This window comes from Sorex araneus, chromosome 6, assembly GCF_027595985.1.
Source record: "Sorex araneus isolate mSorAra2 chromosome 6, mSorAra2.pri, whole genome shotgun sequence".
NCBI lineage: Eukaryota > Metazoa > Chordata > Mammalia > Eulipotyphla > Soricidae > Sorex > Sorex araneus.
Genome location: NC_073307.1, coordinates 167,190,992 through 167,212,785, shown reverse-complemented (window position 1 = coordinate 167,212,785; position 21,794 = coordinate 167,190,992). Strand labels below are relative to the sequence as shown.

General features: G+C 66.0%; 1 protein-coding gene across 2 annotated transcripts; it reads right to left on the bottom strand.

Moving 5' to 3' along the window:
- Positions 1 to 354: 354 nt before the first annotated feature.
- CARS1 (cysteinyl-tRNA synthetase 1) lies at positions 355 to 18,089 on the bottom strand. Of its 2 annotated transcripts, XM_055142760.1 has the most exons (23): positions 18,004 to 18,089; positions 15,160 to 15,251; positions 14,974 to 15,062; positions 14,201 to 14,297; positions 13,973 to 14,071; positions 13,392 to 13,541; positions 11,613 to 11,753; positions 11,437 to 11,525; positions 10,864 to 10,985; positions 9,243 to 9,355; positions 8,838 to 8,966; positions 8,558 to 8,687; positions 8,205 to 8,308; positions 7,640 to 7,737; positions 7,373 to 7,562; positions 6,984 to 7,052; positions 6,634 to 6,715; positions 5,744 to 5,824; positions 4,998 to 5,065; positions 4,391 to 4,450; positions 1,027 to 1,110; positions 833 to 840; positions 355 to 635 (listed from the first exon to the last, which is right to left on the bottom strand). In XM_055142760.1, the coding sequence occupies exons 1-23, from the start codon at positions 18,026 to 18,028 to the stop codon at positions 575 to 577; spliced, it is 2,181 nt and encodes a 726-aa protein (XP_054998735.1). In that variant the 5' UTR covers positions 18,029 to 18,089; the 3' UTR covers positions 355 to 574. The 2 variants fall into 2 exon arrangements, with proteins under 2 accessions (XP_054998735.1, XP_054998734.1); XM_055142759.1 differs by lacking the exon at positions 833 to 840.
- Between the last annotated feature and the right edge of the window lie 3,705 nt (positions 18,090 to 21,794).

Here is a 21,794-nt window from a genome sequence, read left to right as displayed (position 1 = left end):
GGGGCTGGGGGCAAACACCCCCTTGCCCCGGGCCTCCCGCCCCCTCATCTTCTCAGCGTGTGGATCCTGCGGGCAGCCACCCTGGCCCTGCCCTGGAGCCGCCCTGCGGGGGTGCGTCTACCTGTTTGCTCATCAGGGCCGGCGCGACCGGCAGCCTTTGTGTGGGTGCAGCCAGCCCGAGCCTGTCTTTCTGCTGCCCTAATCCTGACGAGAGTGTGGAAAGGCCTCGGCTGGCCGGAGCTGACCCCGGGCCCCGGGCTGACCGGCTGAGCAGAGGCCTGCAAAGCGCTGAGGCTGCAGGGCCGGTGGGGGGAGGGGGCGGGGCCCCGGGGCGGGGATGCAGAGCCGGGCGGGGTCCTTGTCGCGGGAGTTTATTAGTCTCGGGGCCCAGCACGGCCCCAGAACATGATTTTTACAGAACTGCCGACCCGGCGGGGCCGCGAGCATGATGAGGGCCGCGGGGCCGAGGCCGGCGGCTGACAGGCCCGTCCCTGGTCCGCTCACTTGAGGCTCCCGCTCTGGACCATCTGCAGATACTCCCTGTGCAGCTTCTCCTGCGTGTCGAAGAGCTTCTTCAGCTTCTTGGCCTGCCCCTTGCTGAGCTCTTTGCCCTCCGCGTCGTGCGTGGGCAGACCCTGCAACGGGGAACCCGCGGTCACACAGCACAGCCTGGGGGCACGAGGGGCGGCGGGGGCGGTCCAGGGGTGGGAGGGCAGCCCCGGTGGCCAGAATGGGCAGGTGCCCCTCGAGCCCCTTGCCCCGGCCAGTGGCCACAAGGACAGGCCAGGAGCAGGCGCCAGAGGGTCCCCGTCCCTTTGCACTTAACTGGGACAGAAGCACCTGCTGGTGGGTGGGCCACAGGATAGTGTAGCGGGGAGGGCGCCGGCCTTGCACATGTTTCCAGAAGTTTCACTCCCGGCACCCCACAGGGTCCCCCGACCCTCCCCCAGCCCCCGGGGAGGGCCTGAGCACGGTCAGGAGCCAACAGACAGCCCTAGCCTGGGCAGGGGGACGCGCGACCCTTACGTTCTCGTCGAACTTGGAGTACTTGTCGCTCTCCGGCAGGAACATCTCGCTGGGCGGGACCCTCATCCGGGCCAGCCTGGCCGCCTGCAACAAGGAAGCGGGTGGCTGAGCACCTGGCCCCTGCCCGTGGCCTGCCCCAGGCCCCGAGGGCTGCACCCTGCAGGCCACACCAGCCACGGGGGTCAGTCCCACAGAGGGGGCCGCCCCCGAGCAGACAAGGACGGGGCGGGCCACACGGGCAGGACCAGGCGCAGCAGCTGGCTGGCAGGGCTGGATGAGCGCCTGCTGCCCTGCTGTGGGGGCTCCCCCGCACCCCAACAAGGCACGTGATCTCCAGCACACGCAACCAAGTGTGCGAGTCAGTGTGTGAGCGCGGCCACGTGAGACAATGGGCCCACGCTCCGGGGCACACGCGCTGCATCACGGCCCCCCTGTGCTGCCCAACCCCCTCAGGCGTGAGCGTCACGGAGAGCAGCCACGGAACACGTGGACGTGGGTTCCAGACACGAAACCAGAAAGTTCCAGATTAAAGGTAACTGCAGGCTTGGGCTGCGAAGGAGAGCCGAGAGGGAGAGGCAGGGGGACCCTCTTTCAGAGCCCCCGGACGACAGAGACCAAGGTCATAGCACGGGGGGCTTCGCGGCGGGGCGTCCCGTGAGGAGCCAGGGACGGGCCAGGGTGGAGGGGAGGAAGCCCTCGGCACGCTGGGGGATGCAGGCGTCCAGAGCTTCGCGGGGCCCCCAAGCGGAAGCGGTGGGGGTGGCCGGGTGAGGGGCCTTCACCCTGGGTGTTCAGGCCACCGCTGGCTGCCCAAGGGAACGCACGCAACTCTGTGGGCAGACTCGTGTCCAGCGGGGGATGCGCAGAAGCCCCGCTGGATGGCCCAGGGCGAGGGAGACGAACTGAGCCGCGAGCACCAGTGCAGGAGCACCTGGCACCCACACGCGATCACGCACACCGGCCGGTTCACACGCTCTGCAGGAGACCGGGTGCCGGCACCACGCGGGCTGGGCCAGGGGTCACAAGCACGCGCGACTCGACGGTGACGCGGAGAGCAGAGCCCAGCGTGCGGCCGGCCAACAGGGGAGCCAGCAGAAGGGGGAACTCCGAGGCGGGGCGGGGAGCGGGCGGGGTGCGGGCGGGCGGGGCAGGCTGGCATGAGAACCCAGCTCCACCGTGGCACCGTGATCCCGAGCAGGCCCGCGAGAGAGGGATGAAGCGCCGGCGTGGCCGGTCAGGGAAGCAGGGAGAGAGGGAGAGAGTCGGTACGGACAAGGCGGGACTCCTCCAGCGACACGAAGGCTCAGGCGACCCGGACGTGACTAGGCGTGACCCCAGACAGACTCAGAAACTGGTATCAGGGGCTGGAGCGACGGCACAGTGGGGAGGGTGTTTGCCTTGCACGCAGCCGACCCCCGTTTGATCTCTGGCATCCCATATGGTCCCCCAAGCACCTCCAGGAGGAATTCCTGAGTGCAGAGCCAGGTTACACCCTGTGCATCGCCGCGTGTGACCCCAAAAAGCCAAAAACAAAAAAACCAAAAACAAAAACAACTGGTTTCCAAGAGGAACCGTGACAGCTGGGAGCATCCAGAGCGGGCACCCGTCCCATCAGGCCCGAGGGACACGCAGACAAGGAGCAGGAGACGCCATGCACAGCGGGGACTGTCCCCAGAGCGTCCCCACAAGGGAGAGGGACACAGAAGGGGGGGCTGCCTCTCCGCAGGGCACCACTCGCTCTAGTACGGCCAATTCTGGGCTGGACCAGAGCACGGGGACCCACCCAGTGTCCCCCGCACCTTGCTGAGCCTCCAGTCCCTGGGCGCCAGGGACCACCGGGGACCAAGCCCAGGGCCTCCCTCTCTCTGGGCGGGAACCGAGCCTGGGACAGCAGCCTCGTCACCCGTCAGCCAAGTGTTGCAGGCAGGTAGCCAGGGAAAGGCCCTCGGCAATGAAACTTTAGGTCAACAACAAAACTTATGGGAAGGAAAATTATAAGACTGATCCACTCCGTGGATACGGAAAACAAAGACCTGGTCAGACCTTCAGCAGCCCGAGGAGGCTGGACCCTCCCCGTGACCTTCCTCTCCTCGGAAACCCTCGGACTCTCCTTTAAACTGCAGTAAGTGATTCAGCCCCGAGAAGACTCCAGAACTTCCAGATCAAGACAACCCTCGAAGAGCCTATAAAAGCCGCCTTGGACACAGGAAGGCGCGCATATGCTGCCCGAGTACACGCGGTGCCTGAGCACATGTGTCGCCCGCATCTCGCCTCTTGAGATGTGGACTTGCATGCTCCGTGTCCAGTGCTGGGATGTGTCGCTCTCTCCGCCCTTGGAGAAGCCCTCGTTCCCTCGTGAGCACGATACTCTCCGTCGCTCCCACCTTTCTCCCCCTCCTTCCCTCCAAAACCCCCAAATAAAGTCTGTTTACTTCGCGGCTTGTCTGCTCCTGAAATTCTTCTCTGTGAGCGAGACAAGACCCCGAAAACCCTGGGCCAGGCCCGGGACTGGCCTCTCCTTTCCTGCACAGCAAATCCTTGCCCCGGCCTGCGTCCGTGGCTCCCCGGAAACCGGGTGGCGGGGATCAGCTCCCGTGCCTGGCAGGCCAAGCGGACTTCAGGCGTGACCTGACGGCCACCTGGTGGGGCTGGCGGGGCCCAGGCCGGGCTGAGCAGGGGCTCCTCAGACTTTACCGGTCCTGGCCTTCCCGGCGGGCCCCGGGCGGCAGAGGCGGAGTGGGAGAAGGTGACCGGCCTCCTCTCCCCGACTCGCATGAGCCACCGTGGGGTCCTCCGACATAACAAGGACCTGACTCGGGACCAGGGCCATTCCCGGGGATGCTCGTCTGGCCCCGAGGGTCCCGGCAGCTCAGTGCTTGGGCGCAGGGTCACGTGAGACCACCAGGGCCAGGGCGCAGGGGCCGTGCAGGGCGGGGATGTAAGTCAGAACTCCGGGGCCCTTCAGAACCCAGGCTGAGAACTCCGCTGTCTCCCGGGGGCCGCGGGTGTAGACCACACGGTGGGCAAGGAAGAGGCTTTGGCCGCCACAGGCGCGCGGAGCTCGAGGTTGGCATGTGAACAGACCCGAGTCAGCAGGAGGAAAGGACAGAGGGGCTGACGCCCCCTGGTGCAGGCAAAAGGCACCAGAGCACAACCAAGGGAGCGGAGGGAGGGAGGGAGGGGGGAGGGAGGGAGGGCGGGCGCCTGTGGCCGGAGCTGGACCGTGGGTGCTGAGCCCTGGCTGTGAGGCAGTGCCGGGGACCCCAGGGGGAGCAGGGGGCGCGGGGGAGCGCGTGAGGCTGTGCAGAGGGCCCGCAGAGCCAGCCCCCCGCCACCGGCGTGACCCCCCAGCCCACCCCGTTACCTCCTGCTCCTGCTTCTTCCTGGCTGTCTCCTCTTTCTTCTTCCGCTTCTCCTCCTCAGCCTGGGGGGACAGAGCGGCCGTTGACCCCGAGCTGGGGACTTGCACAAACAGGCCCCAGACCTGCCCAGGTCAGACGGGAACTCGGACCCTCCCCCCAGCCCAGGGCCAGCAAGTGTGCAGGGCCCGGGGGGCCCAGGGGTCCCTGCACAGGACCAGCGATTCCCTCCTGGCATCTCAGCCACCTGCTCACGTGAACAGAGCAGAGTGGGGGCCCTGGGGCGGGCACCCTGCAGGCACGGCGAGGGGGGGCCTGGCAGAGGGGCCCTGGGAAGCCGGGCGCAGGGGAGGCCGCGTGGGTGGGCCGCGGCCCAAGGCAGGGGCTGCACTGCGGCTCCCTTGCCCCCGCCCAGTTGTGGGGGTGGGGGTGGGGCCCGGCCAAACTCTCAGGGCAGGAGTCTGGGCTGCCCCAGGCTGGGGAGCGGGTGGGGCTGGGGGCAGGGCTTGGGGGCCTGCCCTGGACCCCGCAGCCCTCAGGGCCCACCTCCTTTGCCCGGCCTGCAGGGGTGCCGGGGAGAAACGGGACCTCGGCAAGCGGCGACCAACTCACCCTCCTCTTCTCTTCTCTCTCCTTCAGCAAGGTGTCCCTGTCCACCAGCTTGACCACCGTGGGCAGGCCTGCAAGGCACGGTCCGGTGAAGTGGCCTCACCTGTGCCCCGGTGGGAGGCGCCACCCGGACCCGCCGCCTGCGAGGCTCGGGACTCTGCTCTGACAGCTGTCCCGGCAGCAGACCGCCCTCCTGCCCCGACCGGCCTGGAGGCGGCGGCTGCGGGGAGGGGACTATGGAGCAGGGAGCCAGGGCCCTTTCCCGAAACCGCTGCAGCTCCTGGGTGGAAGGGGAGGGGCGTGGCCTAACATGGAGTGGGCGTGGCCTAACATGGAGTGGGCGCGGCCTCACATGGAGTGGGCGTGGCCCAAAGCAGACAGAACAGGCCTAGCAGAGCGGGCGGGTCTAGCAATGTGGGCGTGGCCTGGAGCGGAGTGGGCGTGGCCCAAGGCAGACCAGACAGGCCTAGCGTGGAGTAGGCGGGTTTAGCAATGCGGGCGGGGCCTGGAGCAGAGTGCGCGTGGCCAAAAGCAGATCAACCGGGTCTGGCACTGAGTGGACGGGGTCTGAAACAGTGGGTAGGGCCTAAAGCAGACCAGGTGGGCCTAGCAGAGTGGGAGGGGCCTGACGCAGAGTGGGTGGTGCCTGGCGCACAGTGGGTGCGGCCAAGCATGGGTGGGCGTGGCCTGGAGCAGAGTGGGCGTGACCTAGCTCAAAGTGCCCAAGGACCGGGCCCAAGGCGACCCACCTTCATGGTCCTCCAAGCGCACACCCAGCTCGGGCAGGATGTCATCTCGCAGGGCATCACTGAGCTGTAGGACCTCCAGCACTGTGGACACGGGAGAGCCGTTACGGGGCACAGGGATGTCCTGGAGCAGCCCTCGGCGCTCATTCCCCACAATGGCACCTTCTGTGCTCAGCCAAGGGAGTCCAGAGCCAGGGTCGCTGGACCCCCCAAGGCAGGGGTGCAGCCACGTCCACACACAGAAGGGGCACCGGAGGGGCATCCCGTGCTCCCCGGGAGGGCCCTGCGCCTGGGGCCCAGGCGGCTGCATATTTCTCCACCTTGTGCCCCAACGCCACGGGCATTGGGGGTCAGCCCAAGGCCCCCTGGTATGGGCGAGTGCCAGTGCCCAACTGCGTGAGGACTGCGGACGTGGGGATTACCCGCTACTTCAAGGCCACCCCCTCACAAGACCCTCAGCAGCCGGAGGGGGCACAGGAGGCAGAGGCCGGCAGCAGGCCCTCTCCCGAGGGCGGGACAGCGCGGGGCCGCCGTCCATTGCTCCAGTGACCGCTGGCGTCCCAGAGAGGCCCGCGCAGCAGTGAATGGGTGACTCTGGCCACCCCCACACTGCCTGCATTCACCTATGGGCCCCCAAGAACTCGGGGTGCCCCAGGGCCGCCCATCCCCCCAGACCCACAACCCAGCAGAGGACGGCAGGCACGCAGCGCCCCGCCTGCCCCGCGGCCTGTGAGGGCCGTCGACACCAGCCTCGCCCGGACCCTCCCTCTGCAGGCAGCTGGCCGGCTGCAGAGACACTGGTGGCCCCAGGGCCCGGGAGCTGGTGATGGCACCCAGGTGCCCCAGGACACCCTGGGCAGAAGCCGCCGGCTGGCCAGGCGCCAAGGCCTCACCCTTCTTCTCTCGGGCGATGCTCCGCACCCCTTCCCTGAACTCCGACAGCACCTGCAGGTACGGCATCACCGTGGCCTCGAGCTGCGGGGAAAAGCGGAGCTTCAGACCAGCCGCTCCGTCTCCTCCGGCTGGGGAGCGCCGGGTGCCAGGGCGGGCACTGTGGGCTCGGGAGGGTGCCGGGCGGCAGGGCGGGCACTGTGGGCTCAGGAGGGTGCCGGGTGCCAGGGCGGGCACTGTGGGCTCGGGAGGGTGCCGGGCGGCAGGGCGGGCACTGTGGGCTCAGGAGGGTGGGCTGGGGCCTGGGGGCCGGCTGGGGGCCGCAGGAGAGTGCAGGCCGGGCTGTACTCACGTTCAGGCTGGTGCCGGCCCCGCCGACCGGGAACCCCAGGGAGCTCTCCTCCTCAATGGCCCCAAAGATCTAGGGCAGAGAGGACGTGTGAGGGGGGCGAGGCACACGGAGGGGCCTGGCAGGGCAGTGGGGGCCCCTGGGGTGGGAGAGGCGGGCACAGCTGCCCAGGGCCCGCCCCGCAGGCAGGAAGTGGCGGACCCCTGGCATGCACTCCAGAATGACTCCTAGAGAGTTTGGGGGCCATGCGGGGTACCGGGATCGAACCCGGGCCAGAGAGCGCAAGGCCAGTGCCCTCCCCGCCCGCTCCTGCTCCGGCCGCCCCGAATCATTTCCTTTTCTGTTCTCTGGACCCCGCAGTGCTCCGGGGGCGGCGCGAGCCCGCCGCACACCTTCAGCATGCGGGTGAGGTACAGGGCGACGCTCTCCAGCAGGGCCCGGCTGGGCCTCCTGCGCGCGGCCTTCCGGGCCGCCATGTAGAGGTTGCACTGGCCCACCAGCGCCCGCATCTCCTCCAGCGCCGTGCGTGTGTCCACATTGTCACACAGGGCCTCGTGGACCGCCGCCTTCTTGTCGAAGAAGCTGAGCGAGAAGACTGCGGCCGGTCAGCGGTCAGCGGGCCCCACCCCGCCCTCCTCCCCGCCGCCGGCCCGGCTCACCTGCGGTTCAGCTCAGCCTCCTCGGCCTCCCACTTCTCAAACTGGCCGGCGAGGTCAGCAGGGGCGCGGAGGACGTCTTTCACATTCAAGAAAAATTCCTGAAGTTAGAAAATGCAGTTTAATAGTCCTCGGACCATCTAGCTGGCGGAGCGCGGCCGTGGTTACTCTGATCCACACAGCACACTGGACACGAGCGTATGCACACACACAAACACACATGTGCACACCCACATGCATGCGTATACATGCATACACACTCACACACATGCACATAAATAACACACACATATCCACATGCACACATACACGCACAAGTTCTTCAGCGACTTGCCCCCATACAAGCACACAGGTGTGTACACACACATGCACACACACGCTAGCACATACAGCTGAGCTGAGCCTCTGGAGGCTAGCGTGGCTGAGCCCATGTCTGAACCAAAGGCCCGGCACGCGGCCAGCAGCACCCCCGTCCCCCAGAGCCACCCCCACACCCAGGCCCTGCAGCTGACCCTGCTGGCGGGGACAGAAGCAGGAAGGCGGCAGCGGGGCCAGGCCGGCAACTCACGTTCATGAACTTCTCGTACTGAAGCGCCGAGTCCATGGTGTTGTCCGAGTAGTCCAGCGTGTCCTTCCAGGAGTGCATGAGGAAGGCCAGGCGGAGCTGCCGGGCTGCGGGACAGCGCGCGGCCTCAGTGCGGGGGGCGACCTGGCCCGGGGGAGCCCGGCGGGGGGATGCCCTTTTTCTTTTGCTTTTTGGGTCACACCCGGCGATGCTCAGGGGTTATTCCTGGCTCTGTGCTCTGAAATTACTCCTGGCGGTGCTCGGGGGACCCTACTGGATACTGGATGCTGGGAATCGAACCCGGGTCGGCCGCGTGCAAGGCCAACGCCCTCCCCGCTGTCGGGGACGCCTCTTACCTGAGTGCTTCTTCAGGGCGTCCTGGATGGTGATGAAGTTCTTCAGCGACTTGGACATCTTGCAGCCAGCGATGGTCAGGTGGCCCGTGTGCAGGAAGTACCGCACCCAGCAGTCGTTTTCGAAGTAGGCCTGCGGGGGCAGGGCCCGCCGTGAGTGCCCGAGGCCGCAGCCAGGCCTGGGCGGTCAGGGGCCTGGTGGGCCGCGCGCTCGGCTCTGCTAAGGAACCCCGGGGAAACCCCCCACCCACCATCACCCGCCCCCAGGGCAGCCCCTGCCCACCTCTGACTGCGCCAGCTCGTTGTCGTGGTGGGGGAAGCGGAGGTCGAAGCCCCCTCCGTGGATGTCCATGGAGGAGCCCAGGAGGGCGCTGGCCATGGCGGAGCATTCGATGTGCCACCCGGGCCGGCCCTAGGGACCACGGACGCGGGAGCCGCGCATGAGAGCGTCTGTGGCCAGCCGGGACCCGTGGTGAGGCCCGGCTGGGCAGAGGCTGGCGAGTGACCTCCAGAGCCCCCCGCAGCAGGAACAGACGCCCCCTTCCTGCGCTCTGGGGTCCGCACTGTGGTCACAGGCGATGTCGAGGGGAATGTGGCCCTGGGACTGCGGCTCCGTGGAGGGGGCCTGTGGCCGGGTTGTGGGGTGTGAGGGGTCCCGGGGGGGGGCCAGCTGTCCCAGCAGGCTCACCTTGCCCCAGGGGCACGGCCAGGCGGGCTCCCCGGGCTTGGAGGCCTTCCAGAGCGCGAAGTCACTGGGGGAACGCTTCTCACTCAGGCGCTCGGCGGACACGCTCAGGTCACCTGCAGACACCAGGCAGGGCTGACCCGGGCCGCAGTCTCGGGGCCACTTCTAGCCTGTGGCCAGTCTGGCCTCAGGGCTCAAGCTCGGGCTGCCCTGGGGGCCCGGGCGACCCTCAGAACTCCCTGCCCAGGGCACCTGCTCGGCCCACCTCTCGGACCCCGCCTTCCTGCTGCCCCCGCCCCTGCTCCGGGCCCGGGGGGCTCCTGGCCTGTGGGGGGGGGGCCGTGTGGGGCCCCCGCTCCTGAGGCGGCCACGGTCCCAAGAACCAGGCACGGGCTCAGACACCCCATCCAGGGTCCCGGGGGCCGTGGCCCCGTGGATGGCAAGACGGGGGCAGGGCCCCTCAGGGGGATGCCAGGGACAGGGGCAGGGACGGGCCTCAGCCCTGCAGGACCCGTAGGCTGTGGTCTCTCCTGGTGTGTGTTTGCGTGTGTGTGTGTGTGTGTGTGTGTGAGACTGTGGCGTAACTGTGTGACTATGTGTGACCATGTGTGGCTGTAACTGTGTAAGATTCTGTGACTGTAACTGTGTGTGTGTGACCGTGTGTAACTGTGTGACTGTGTGGCTGTGACTGTGTGAGATTCTGTGTGTCTGTGTGCAAGTGTGTGTGTGACAGAGACTGTACATGCACGTGAATGTGTCTGTGTGGGGCAAGGGCTCCTCTGTGTGAGTGCGTGACTGCATGTGTCTGAGTGCGTGTGCACACGAGGCAGTGACCGTGTGACAGGGCGGGTGTGGGGTCGGCGTCTTCCCCGCATGCCCCGGGCCCCTTCACCAACAACGCTCCTCCCCTCAGGGCCGGGATGGGGACAGCGGGGAGGGCACTGGCCTTGAACGTGGCGGAGCCGGGTTCGACCCGAGCGCCCCCAGGAGTGACCCTTAGGGCAGGGCCAGGGTAAGCCCCGTGTTACGTGTGGCTCCAAGCAAACAAAACAAAACGCCCTCTCTCCCCGATTCTTGTGTCCCCCCTCCCCACGCTGGGGACGGGCACCTCCGGCTGAGGGCCACGGGGCCACACCTGGGGCGCGGTGCGGGGATGAGGCCTGCACCGTCGAGAGACGGACGCGCTGCCCCAGGGACGCCCCAGCTGCAGGTGGCAGGGGGCGTGGCCCTAGCGGGGGCGGGGATGGAGGGGCGCGGCAGGGTTCCCGGGGGCACCTGCACTTGGTTGTGGTGCTCACACCCTTGGCTTCAGTGCTCCTGGGATGGATCATGCTCAGCACGTGGTGGGGGGGCAGGAGGGACCCCAGGACAGTCGGGAGGTGTTCCCCCCGGAAACGAAACAAAACCCAGGGAAACAGGAAAGCAAGAACCTTCTCAAGGCCAGATGACGGGGCTGTGCTCTGGGCCCGGCCCCTGCCCGCCCCCAGCCCTGAGGCTGCAAGATCAAAGCCAGCCCCATGGGCGAGGTTACTGGGCCAGCCCCATAGGCCGAGGTCACCGGGCCAGCCCCATGGGCCGAGGCCCGTGATCTGAGTCCCCGGGACCCATTCTATGCCGGCCTCACCTTCCCCCTCCTGCAGGGCCTTCTGGTCCCCCACGGCTTCCGGCACCAGCTTGCCGTAGCTGTGCTTCTCGCTGGCTGCGAACTTGGCCGTGTCGAAGTAGACGGAGCCGTTGGACACGTAGCTGGGGGGAGGCGGGGGGCGTGACGGCCTGCGCCCCCCCTCCCAGGCCCGCACGGCCGCGTCCTGCCTCCCAGCCTGGGCCGCGCATGCCCGCCCTGCCCTGGCCTGCCCGACCCACCTGCCGGCCCGGCCCAGGCTCTGCCTCCCCGAAGCGCCCAGATTACTCCAGCCGCGTCACTCAGCGCACGCTGGGCGCTGTCTGCGTGGGGGAGACGGGGCATCACTGCCAGGACCGCGCGGCGCTGCCCACCTCGGCCCTGTCCTGCGGGGGCCGGGCCCACGGGCCACCCCCCCCCCCGCGGTCAGAAAGTGCCGGAAGGGCAGGCTGGTGCGGGCGGCCAGAAGCTTCAGACAGAGTGGGGTGACCCCAGCCCCCTCCCGGGCGCTGCGCAAGGACACGCCTCGCAGCCCACCCACACCGGGGACCCTCTGCGGACCTGGCGGGGCCTCACCCGTAGCCGTTGTCCACGATCTTCTGGACGAAGTCCACGATCTCCGGCACATACTCACTGACTCGGGTCAGGACGTCCGGGGGGAGCACCTGGGGGGAACGGGTGGGGCGGGGGGTCGGGTCTTTCTCTGCTCCGCGGGTGGCAGCCGAGCGCAGGGGCCCCCGCCCGGCACTCACGTTCAGGGCCGCCATGTCCCTGTGGAACTCGCCCTCCCAGAACTTGGGCAGCTGGGAGAAGATGGAGTTGTCGGTCACGGCGCTGCCCAGCCTGGAGTCCAGCCAGTCGGACAGCAGGTCCTTGGCCTGCTCCAGGAGCACCTGCAGGAGAGGGCGGCACGTCCACACCCGCGGGCACGGTGCTGGGGACGGCTGACCCCACCGGTCAGGGGTGCGGGCGGGGGGCCGCCGGGAATGGGCTTTGGGCAGCGCTACTGGAGCGGGGCAGTGGCTGCGCCCAGGGGCGGCGCCCAGGCAGAGGCACCACCAGCACTTCCCACACGGGAGGGCGTGAGCGGGCGCTGGCACCCCCAGCTCTGCACGGGGGCCTCCAGCCAGCACGGCCCAGGCCAAGCACCATTCTGGCACCCAAAGCCAACAGCTCATAGGATGAAACCTCGAGACCTAGGGCCAGAGCCATAGCACAGCGGGGAGGGCGTCCGCCTTGCACGCAGTCGACCCGGGTTCGATCCCCGGCACCCCATAGGGTCCCCCGAGCTGCGCCAGGAGTGATTCCCGAGGGCAGGGCCTGCGTGCAGGGTGTGGCCCAAAGAGAAAATAATTAAGATCAGACTTGAAACCTAAAGCCGGGGGCCGGAGCGATAGCACAGCGGGGAGGGCGTTTGCCTTGCACGTGGCCGACCTGGGTTCGATTCCCAGCATCCCACAGGGTCCCCTGAGCACTGCCAGGAGTAACCCCCGAGCATCGCCGGGTGTGACTCAAAGAAAAAAAACCCTAAAGCTGGAGAAGGGAGGGGAGCACAGTAGCTTTCCTCCTGGTGCCGCTGCCCAGGCCCACAGGGGATGCCTGTAAAGGGCCAAGGTCAGGCCGGGAGGGCAGAAGAAACAGTTGCCTTTCTTATTCCCTGGGGGACCAGCGATACAGGACGATACAGGACGGCAACAATGTACTTGAGGACCAACAAGGCGAACAAGGGAAGTGCCGGGGAGAGACCGGCCTCGCCCTGAGAATGCCAAGGGGAGGGGGAGAGGGGCGAGTGGGAGGAGGGGCAGAGGGGAAGCGGGGAGGGCCTGCGAACAGACTTGGAAGGCCAGAGCGGCGCTGGCCTTGGCCGTGCCCAACCCAGACTGACCCTTGGCAGCCCCCAGGGCCCCAAGCGCAGCCAGGGCTGACCCTGAGCACCGCCGGAGGAGAGGAGGGAGGGGAGGAAGGAGAGGACCCGGGGCAGGACAGGCGCCTGCCTTGCACGCAGCCCATACGGGCACGGGCACAGGGCCGGGAGTGACCCCTGAGCACCGCTGGGTGTGGCCCCCAAACCAGGAACACACAAGCCAGCAGAAACGAGGCCAGCCGCCGCCCGCCCAGCCGCCCTGACAGCCAGGGCCGCGGACCCCGGGCAGCTGGGGATCCCTGGCAGGGTGGGGGGCAGCAGGGCCCTGGGAACGGCCGCGAGCACAGAGCGTGTCCCAGAGAGCCAGACACCTGCACGCCGGGGGAGCCCAGGCCCACCAAGGCCACGCGGACACACGACAAGCCCACAGGTACTGCGCACACCCTGCCCTCGGGCTCCCGGCTGCCCCCTCTGCGGGGGACACGGGCGCCCACGCCTCCTCCCAACTCAAACCCCGCAGCGGGATTGCTCGCCGGATCCTTCTGGAACGGCCTCCTGAGGAGGCTGCCCGGCCCGCTGTGTCCCGAGCACTGAGGCCGGAGGGGCAGGACGTGTGTGGGCTCAGGGCTGGGGCTCGGACCCTGACCCGCCCAGCCCCTCCGGGTACCTGTGCACGGCTGGCGGTCTCCTCGGCGGCCAGCGGGGCCTGCAGCGCCGTGTCCAGGGCCTCCGTGGCCAGCGCCACGGCCTGCTGCAGCCGCTCCAGCATCTGCCTCTTGTCCGGGTCCGAGGTGTCGCGGAGCTTGGCCAAGAACGGCTGCAACGGCCGACAGCCCAGCGTCAGGCTGGACTCGCCCTCGGGCCCGGGCAGGGGAGACCCCGTGTCCCCTCACGGCCCGGGCAGGGCAACCCCCCACCCACTCACAGCCCGGGCAGGGGTGACCCCCATGTGACCCTCCGTGCCAGGCAGGGGCAAGTCTGGGCCTGTCTTGGCTGAGCACTGACGTGAGAGGATCCCTGAGGCCTCAGGAGGGCACCGTGGCTGGGCCAGCGGGTGACTGCCGCTGGGCAGTGGCCGAGCCGTGACCTCCGGTTCTCTGACCCTTAGCGCGGCACCGGAGCAGGCCTAGGAATGGCGGCCCGGCATCCCGAGGCCGGTCACCCCACTAAGGTCTCTCCCCCAGGGACCTCGGAGGGCACCCGAGGGCCAGGGATGGCCGAAGGCCGAGAGGGGGAGCCGGGGGGCACCTGCAGGGCCGCACGGACATCGGCCAGGAGCTGGGGCGCGGGGGGCTGCTGCTCCCGGTACTGCTCAAACAGGTGGTTCTGGCGGGCCCGCCTGATGATCTGCAGAGACGGGCGAGGCCGGGCTCAGGGGGCGAGCTGGGGGCGCCCACCCCACCGGGCCCTGCGGGCCGGGCCGGGCCAGGCCGCCCCCCGCCCCCCACGCCCCACGCCCAGGGAGGCCCTGGCCACCTTGTCGTCGATGTCCGTGATGTTCATGCAGTAGAAGACGTCGTACCCGAAATAGTCGCGCATCACCCGCCGCAGGATGTCGAAGGAGATGTAGGACCTGCGGGGAGGCGGCCTCAGGGGCGGCCCCTGGACGGGGGGCGGGGGGGGGGTGGCTCGGGGACACCAGCGGGAGGGGCCGTGGGGCGCGCCCGCCCGGGTGAGCACATCCCTGGGGACGGGAGGAGTGTCCAGGGGGGAGAACGTCCGTCTGGGCAGTGTCTGCAGGGACAGTGGACGGGCCCCGGGGCCCAGCCCTCGGACACAGCCCCAGGCCGGCACCAAGACTCTGGCGTAAGGGGGGACCCGGGGCGGCCTGACCCCGCCAGGATGTGGCCCGGAGGACCGTGGGGTGTGACCCCAACGATAGAAATAAAATTAATATTTGCTTACAGCCATATTATTTATTTCGTTTTGTTTTTTTTTTTAGTTTTTTATTTTTTGCTTTTTGGGTCACACCCGGCGATGCACAGGGGTCACTCCTGGCTCTGCACTCAGGAGTTACTCCTGGCGGTGCTCAGGGGACCATATGGGATGCTGGGAATCGAACCCAGGTCGGCCGCATGCAAGGCAAACGCCCTCCCCGCTGTGCTATCGCTCCAGCCCCCGTATTATTTATTTTGAAGTAAAATAAATAACATAACAAGTTAGTCTGTAAAATCCCACGTCAACACATCTGCGACACGTGTGTTTCTCCAGCACCCTGTGTCGGCCTCCCCGCATTGCCGCGGGCCTACCTGGCGTGGCCCATGTGCGCCGCATCATACACGGTCGGGCCGCAGCTGTACCACGTGACCTTCCGCCCGTGCTGGGGGACAAACACGTCCTGCGGGCGAGGGGCCGTGAGGCGGGCGGGACGGCCGGGCGGGGCCCATGTCACCCGGGAAGTGCCCCCCCACCCCCCGCGGCCCCCGCGCCCTGACCTTGCTCCTCGTGAGGCTGTTGTACAGTCGCAGCTTGCATGGCTCCGACCCGGCCGGGGGGCTCCACTGGGGCTGTGCCCGGCGGCCCTTTCCTGGGCACAGGAAACCAGGTGACCGCCAGGACACCTGTCACAGGGCCTGCGCTGGCCCTGCAGGGAGCCCGTCCCGCCTGACCCCATCCCCCTGCCGACCTGCAGTGACCCCATCCCCCTGCTGACCCTGCAGTGACCCCGTCCCCCATCTGACCTGCAGTGACCCCGTCCCCCATCTGACCCTGCAGTGACCCATCCCCCTTCTGACCCTGCAGTGGCCCCGCCCCCCATCTGACCCTGCAGTGACCCCATCCCCCTTCTGACCCTGCAGTGACCCCGCCCCCCTGCTAACCCTGCAGGGACCCGCCCCCTTCTGACCTGCAGTGACCTGCCCCCCTACTGACCCTGCAGTAACCTGTCCCCCATCTGACCCTGCAGTGACCCCGTCCCCCCTTCTGATCTGCAGTGACCCGACCCCCTCTGTGCACGGCCCCTGGCACCCCAACGCTCAGCCCGAGGCTAGGGCCGACCCCGGGCTGCCTTGCGGCCTGCTGCCCACACTCAGTGACCAGGGTTCCACCGCCGTGTGACAGCTCGCAGAGGCCAGCTGCCTTGCGGGGAGGGGAGGGTGCCCGGGGGCGGGGGGGCAGCCACAGTGTGTCCGGAACACACCAGCCACCACCTGGGTCACATGCTCCGGGCCCACACACGGCCACGGGCTCAGCAGCCACAGCGAGAACCGAGCACTGAACACAGAGCACTGCCTGCAGTGAGGGGTCCATGGGGTGTGGGGCCCGCAGAGGCCACACTTGGGCAGAGCACTGGGCCGGGGAGTCCCCTGCCCCCCGGAAGCTGGGGCGCCCCTCGTTCATCAGGGAGACCCCCACGGCCTCAGACACACCCTCGTCAGGGTCCCCAACTGTCAGACTCCAGGCCCAGGGCTGCTGACCGACCAACGCAGCCCCACGAGGCCCGCACGCTGGGAGCTGCCCCGGCCAGCACGGGAGGACTGAGCACCGTGGTCAGAGCCGACCCGGCCAGCAGGGGGTACTGAGCACAGGGCGCACGCTCCCAACTGCTCTCTGTGCTCAGGGCTGACTCTGATCTCTGTGCTCAGGGCTGACTCTGGTCTCTGTGCTCATGGCTGACTCCCACTCTGTGCTCAGGGCTGACTCCCACTCTGTGCTCATGGCTGACTCTGGTCTCTGTGCTCAGGGCCGACTCTAGTCCTGTGCTCAGGGCTGACTCCAGGCTCTGTGCTCAGGGCTGACTCTGGTCTCTGTGCTCAGGGCTGACTCTGGTCTCTGTGCTCAGGGCTGACTCCCACTCTGTGCTCAGGGCTGACTCCTGGCGGTGCTCGGGGCACCCTAGGTGAGCTATGAGCACGGAAGTGCCTTCCCCCCCTGCCCCATCTCTCCGGCCCCAAGGCCGTCACTTCCAGGAACCAGCACAGGGAAAGCACTCGGGGGCTGAACCCAGAGCCGCAAGCCCGCCCAGCGGGTCAGGGGGCGGGTGCAGGGGCCTGGCCCTGCAGGGGGCAGCGGGCTCACAGGGAGACCCGAGCAGAGGCCCAGACTTCCGGGCTTCATGGCCAGCTCCGTGGCCCATTGTCCCCTCGCCCGCGACACCCCTTCTGCACAGCAAGACCACCCAGCTGCAGGGCGGCGGGACCCCCACGCTCAGACTCGGGGAAGCCGGGCACAGCGGGCGGGCCAGGCGGGGCTGAGAAGCTGCCTGAGAGCCGCCCCCCAGGAAGGGCAGCGGGGACAGGCCCTGGCCTCGGCGTCCCGGGTCAGGGCGAGTCCCCCCCCCCCCCCCGCCCCCTGCCCCAGGGCAGGGCCCACCTGCCAGGAGGAGCAGGGCCACGGCAAGGGCCGTGATGGGAAGCCGGGGGCCCGGGATGTCACGGCCGCTGTCGCAAGAGAGGGCACTGACCGGGGACACACGCGGGGACAGGGCCCCAGGGGAGCGTGGGAAAAGGGCAGCGCCCCGTTTCCTGCTGGGGACTCGGTGACCCAGACGGTGAGCGGCAGCCCCGAGGGTGGGGGGCGCCAATAAAGCGGGTAATAACGCTGCCCGCCCGCCCTGCCCGCCCTTTCATGTGGGCGCAGGAGCCAGGCGACGCCGCCCAGCCTGGGTGCCACCAAGCCACCACGGCCTGCCCCCACGGCCACGGAGCGCGCGGGCGGGCACGGCACACCTTCCGGGTGAGGGTGCTGGGGGCGACCACGGAGGGGCAGACCCCACCCCCAGTCACCGGGACCCCTTCCCGCCTCTCCCTCAGACCCCCGTCCCTCCCCTCCATCTCCTCAGTCCAGCCCCCTCCGCTGTCACCTGCTCCCGGGACACTCCACATCACCCCAACTCCGGGTACCCTCCCCTGTCACCCCCATTCCTGGTACCCTCCTACCCTGACCCCTGCTCCCGGGTACCCTCCCGCCCTGACCCCTGCTCCCGGGTACCCTCCCGCCCTGACCCCTGCTCCCGGGTACCCTCCCGCCGCGATCCCTGCTCCCGGGTACCCTCCCGCCGTGACCCCATTCCTGGTACCCTCCCGCCCTGACTCCTGCTCCCGGGTACCCTCCCGCCGCGATCCCTGCTCCCGGGTACCCTCCCCGCCGTGACCCCATTCCTGGTACCCTCCCGCCCTGACCCCTGCTCCCGGGTACCCTCCCGCCCTGACCCCTGCTCCCGGGTACCCTCCCGCCCTGACCCCTGCTCCCGGGTACCCTCCCGCCCTGACCCCTGCTCCCGGGTCCTCTCCCGCACCCCCACCGTGCCCGGCACCCTCCCCCCCCCCCCCCGCACTCACCCTGATCCCCGGTGGAACCCGCCATCGCAGCGCCCGAGCCGGCTTCAGAGCTCCAGAATCTGATGCAACCGCCGCCCCGGAAGTCCCACCCCGCCCGCTGGCCCCGCCTTCCGGGAACCTGGCAGCCGTCGCTAAGCAACCGGGACGCCGTCGGCGCGGGGCATGCCGGGAGCCGAGGTTCCCAGGACCTGCGGCGTCCCGGCAACAGGCGGTCTTTGCTGCCCCCTGGCGTCCCAGCGGTGTCCCTGCGGCGTCCCTGTCTCGCAGCCAGCCCGACCATTAAAAATACATACTGGGAACACTGTAGGCCTGAAACTCTACTATGAATCTCTCTGCAAACCCCAGCGCCTCAATTAAAAATAAATTTAACGGACGGTGATTTCGAATGATATACATCTTTTAAAATTTCTTAGTTTGGGGGGCCGGAGCGATAGCACAGCGGGTAGGGCGTTTGCCTTGCACGCGGCCGACCCGGGTTCGATCCCCGGCATCCCATATGGTCCCCCAAGCACCGCCAGGAGTAGTTCCTGAGTGCAAAGCCAGGAGTAACCCCTGAGCATCGCTGGGTGTGACCCAAAAAGCAAAAAACAAAACAAACAAACAAAAAAATTTCTTAGTTTGGGGCTGGAGCGATAGCACAGCGGGTAGGGCGTTTGTCTTGCCACGGCCGACCCGGGTTCAATTCCCGGGTTCCCTGAGCACCACTAGGAATAATTAAAAAAAAATAAATTAAAAAATAATTTTTTAAAAAAAGGAAAGCAGCTAAAACTCACCCACACCCCCGCGTCACGGAAGTTCACCTCCCCGCCGAGCTCAGAGACTCATGAGGTCGAAAGAGATCAACCAGCCTCAAGCTCTTCTCAGACCCTCTGACCAGGCTGAGCCCCGCAGGGTGCCCTCAGGAGGGGCCAGCCGGCAGCTGCTGCCATGCCAACGACCCAAACTGCCGAAACATTCAACTACACTAGGTTTTCTTGGCCCAAAACTTCCAAGCCTCTGGGGTTGTGGGGTTGTGGGTTGTGGGTTGTGGGGGGCGACCTTCCCCAGAGCTCCAGAAGCCCTGACGGTCACACATGACCTGCAGCCGCCACCACATTAGTTCACTGCCCAGTGGAACATTCTAGATTTTAGCACTATTCACAGTAGCCAGAAGATGGAAAACAACCTGAGTGCCCGAGAACAGACCCATGGATAAAAAAAGGGAAAAAAAACAAACTATGGTACACCTACACAATGAAATACTACACAGCTGTTAGGGAAAATGAGGCCATGAATCTGTCTATAAACGACAGACTCGGAGAGGTCATGCTGAGTGAGGTGAGTCAGAGGGGAGGGACAGATACAGGAGGCCTACATTTGGGGCTGGAGCAATAGTACAGCAGGGAGGGCGTTTGCCTTGCGTGCGGCTGACCCAGGTCCGATTCCCAGCAACGCATATGGTCCCCTGAGCATCACCAGGAGTAATTCTTGAGTGCAGAGCCAGGAGTAACCCCTGTGCATTGCCGGGTGTGACCCAGAGAGAGAGAAAAAAAGCACATACATATAACCAGTATGACACTAATACCCAATGCCAGGGAAATTGGGCCAGGAGGACTGGTCAGTGGTTGGTCGGTGGTGTGGGGGGTGGAGGGTAGTTAAGACAGAGGAGGTCCGTCACGACAACACTAGTTGGAAACGATCACTCTGGACAAGAACTGAGTGCTGAAAGCAGGTAAAAGGAGACAGCTGATAACGTTTCAGCATCACAAACCATAATGCCGAAAATGAGATAGAGACACAGAGAGAGACAGAGAGAGGAGAGAGGTGTCTGCCATAGAGGCAGGCTGGGGTGGGGGGTGGCTTGAAGGGGTGGGAGGGAATCTGCGGACACTGGTGCTGGGAAATTACACTAGTGGAGGGATGAGTGTGGAACATTGTGTGACTGAAACACGACCACGAACAACTTTGCAATGCTCTATCTCATGGTGATTCAGTTAGAAATATTGAAAAATACTCTGGATTTCCTGGCGTGGACAGCTGCATTCGTGGCCACGTGACATCTCCAAACTCTACCACATGAGCACCCCAGTAGGAGCCCGCCAGGCTGGACGGGAACGTAAGACAGAATGAGCTCAGAAGGCCCGACCAGCGACAGCAGCACAGTAAACCCTCAGACAAGGACCCACTGTCCCCATAGTGACATACAATACTTTCCATGGATTTTTGTTTGCTGAAATATATGTTTGGTTTTGGTTGTGGTTTTTGGGCCACACCTGGCGATGCTCAGAACTAGCTCGTGGCTCTTCACTCAGGAATTACCCCTGGCGGTGCTCAGGGGACCATATGGGATGCTGGGATTCGAACCCGGGTTGGCCGCGTGCAAGGCAAACGCCCTTACCGCTGTGCTATCGCTCCAGCCCCTGGTTGTGGTTTTTGGGCCACACCTGGCGATGCTCAGAATTAGCTCGTGCCTCTGCACTCAGGAATTACTCCTGGCAGTGCTAGCAGGACCGCGCGGGATGCCAGAGATCGAACCCGGGCTGGCGGTGTGTAAGGTGAGCGCCCTCCCCACTGCACTATGTCTCCAGCCCCTGTGAAATATTTTTAGATAATTCCATTAGCCACTCAGTGGTAACAAGCAATGTAAAATCAATTATTTGGGGCCTGCTATGGGGGCAGACTTGAGGTGTGGCTGGGAAAATGGGAACGGCAGGAAAGAGAGATCGGGGCTGGAATATTAGATACCTGTGACAAAGGCATCAGGAAGAACTTTGTAAACCACGATATTTAAATAAAGTGGGAAATTTTTAAAAATGCTTAAGACACAAAGACTGGCACACATCAAAAAGAACAAGAGCCAGGGGCTGGAGCAATAGTACAGTGGGTAGGGTGTTTGCCTTACACACAGCCGACCCTGGTTCAAATCCCAGCATCCCATATGGTCCCCTGAGCACCGCCAGGAGTAACTCCTGAGTGCAGAGCCAGGAGTAACCCCTGTGCATTGCCGGGTGTGACCCAAAAAACAAAAACAAAAGAACAAGAGCCAGTCCTGGCACGGATGCGGGGAGAAAGGGACCCTCACTCACTGCCGGTGGGAATGCTGACTGGCCCAGCCTTTCCGAAAAACAATATGGGCATCCCTCAAACAGCTAAACATTGAGCTTCCACACGACCCTGCAGTACCACTTCTAGGAATATACCACAGGAGCCAAAAAAGAAATAAAACACACCAAAAAGGCATTTGCTCTCCTAGGTTCACGGCCGCGCTATTCACAACAGCCGGGATCTGGAAATAACTCGAGTGTCCAAGTACAGACGTCTGGATAAAGAAACCAGGGCAATCGGGGGCCGGCGCAATAGCACAGCGGGGAGGGCGTTTGCCTTGCACGCAGCTGACCCGGGTTCATTCCCTGGCGGCCCATATGGTCCCCCCCAAGCACCGCCAGGAGTAATTCCTGAGTGCAAAGCCAGGAGTAACCCCTGAGCATCGCTGGGTGTGACCCCCCCCCCCGCAAAAAAACAACAACAACAAAAGAAACTGGGGCAATCTATGCAACGGAATACTACGCAGCTGGCAGGAAAAATGAAGTCATGAAATTTGCTTAGACATGGGGGGGACACGGAGAGAATCACGCTGAGCGAAGTGAGTCGGGCGAGTGACAGACGTGGAGTGACGGCACTCACTGTGGGACGGGTAACACAGCACGAGCGCACAGCCCGAGGGGCGGAGCAAACTCGTGCGTGCTCTGACTGCTAGCTCACAGATGCTGGGTGAACTGTGCGCCAGGAACGAGCAGGCGCGGACACAGGGG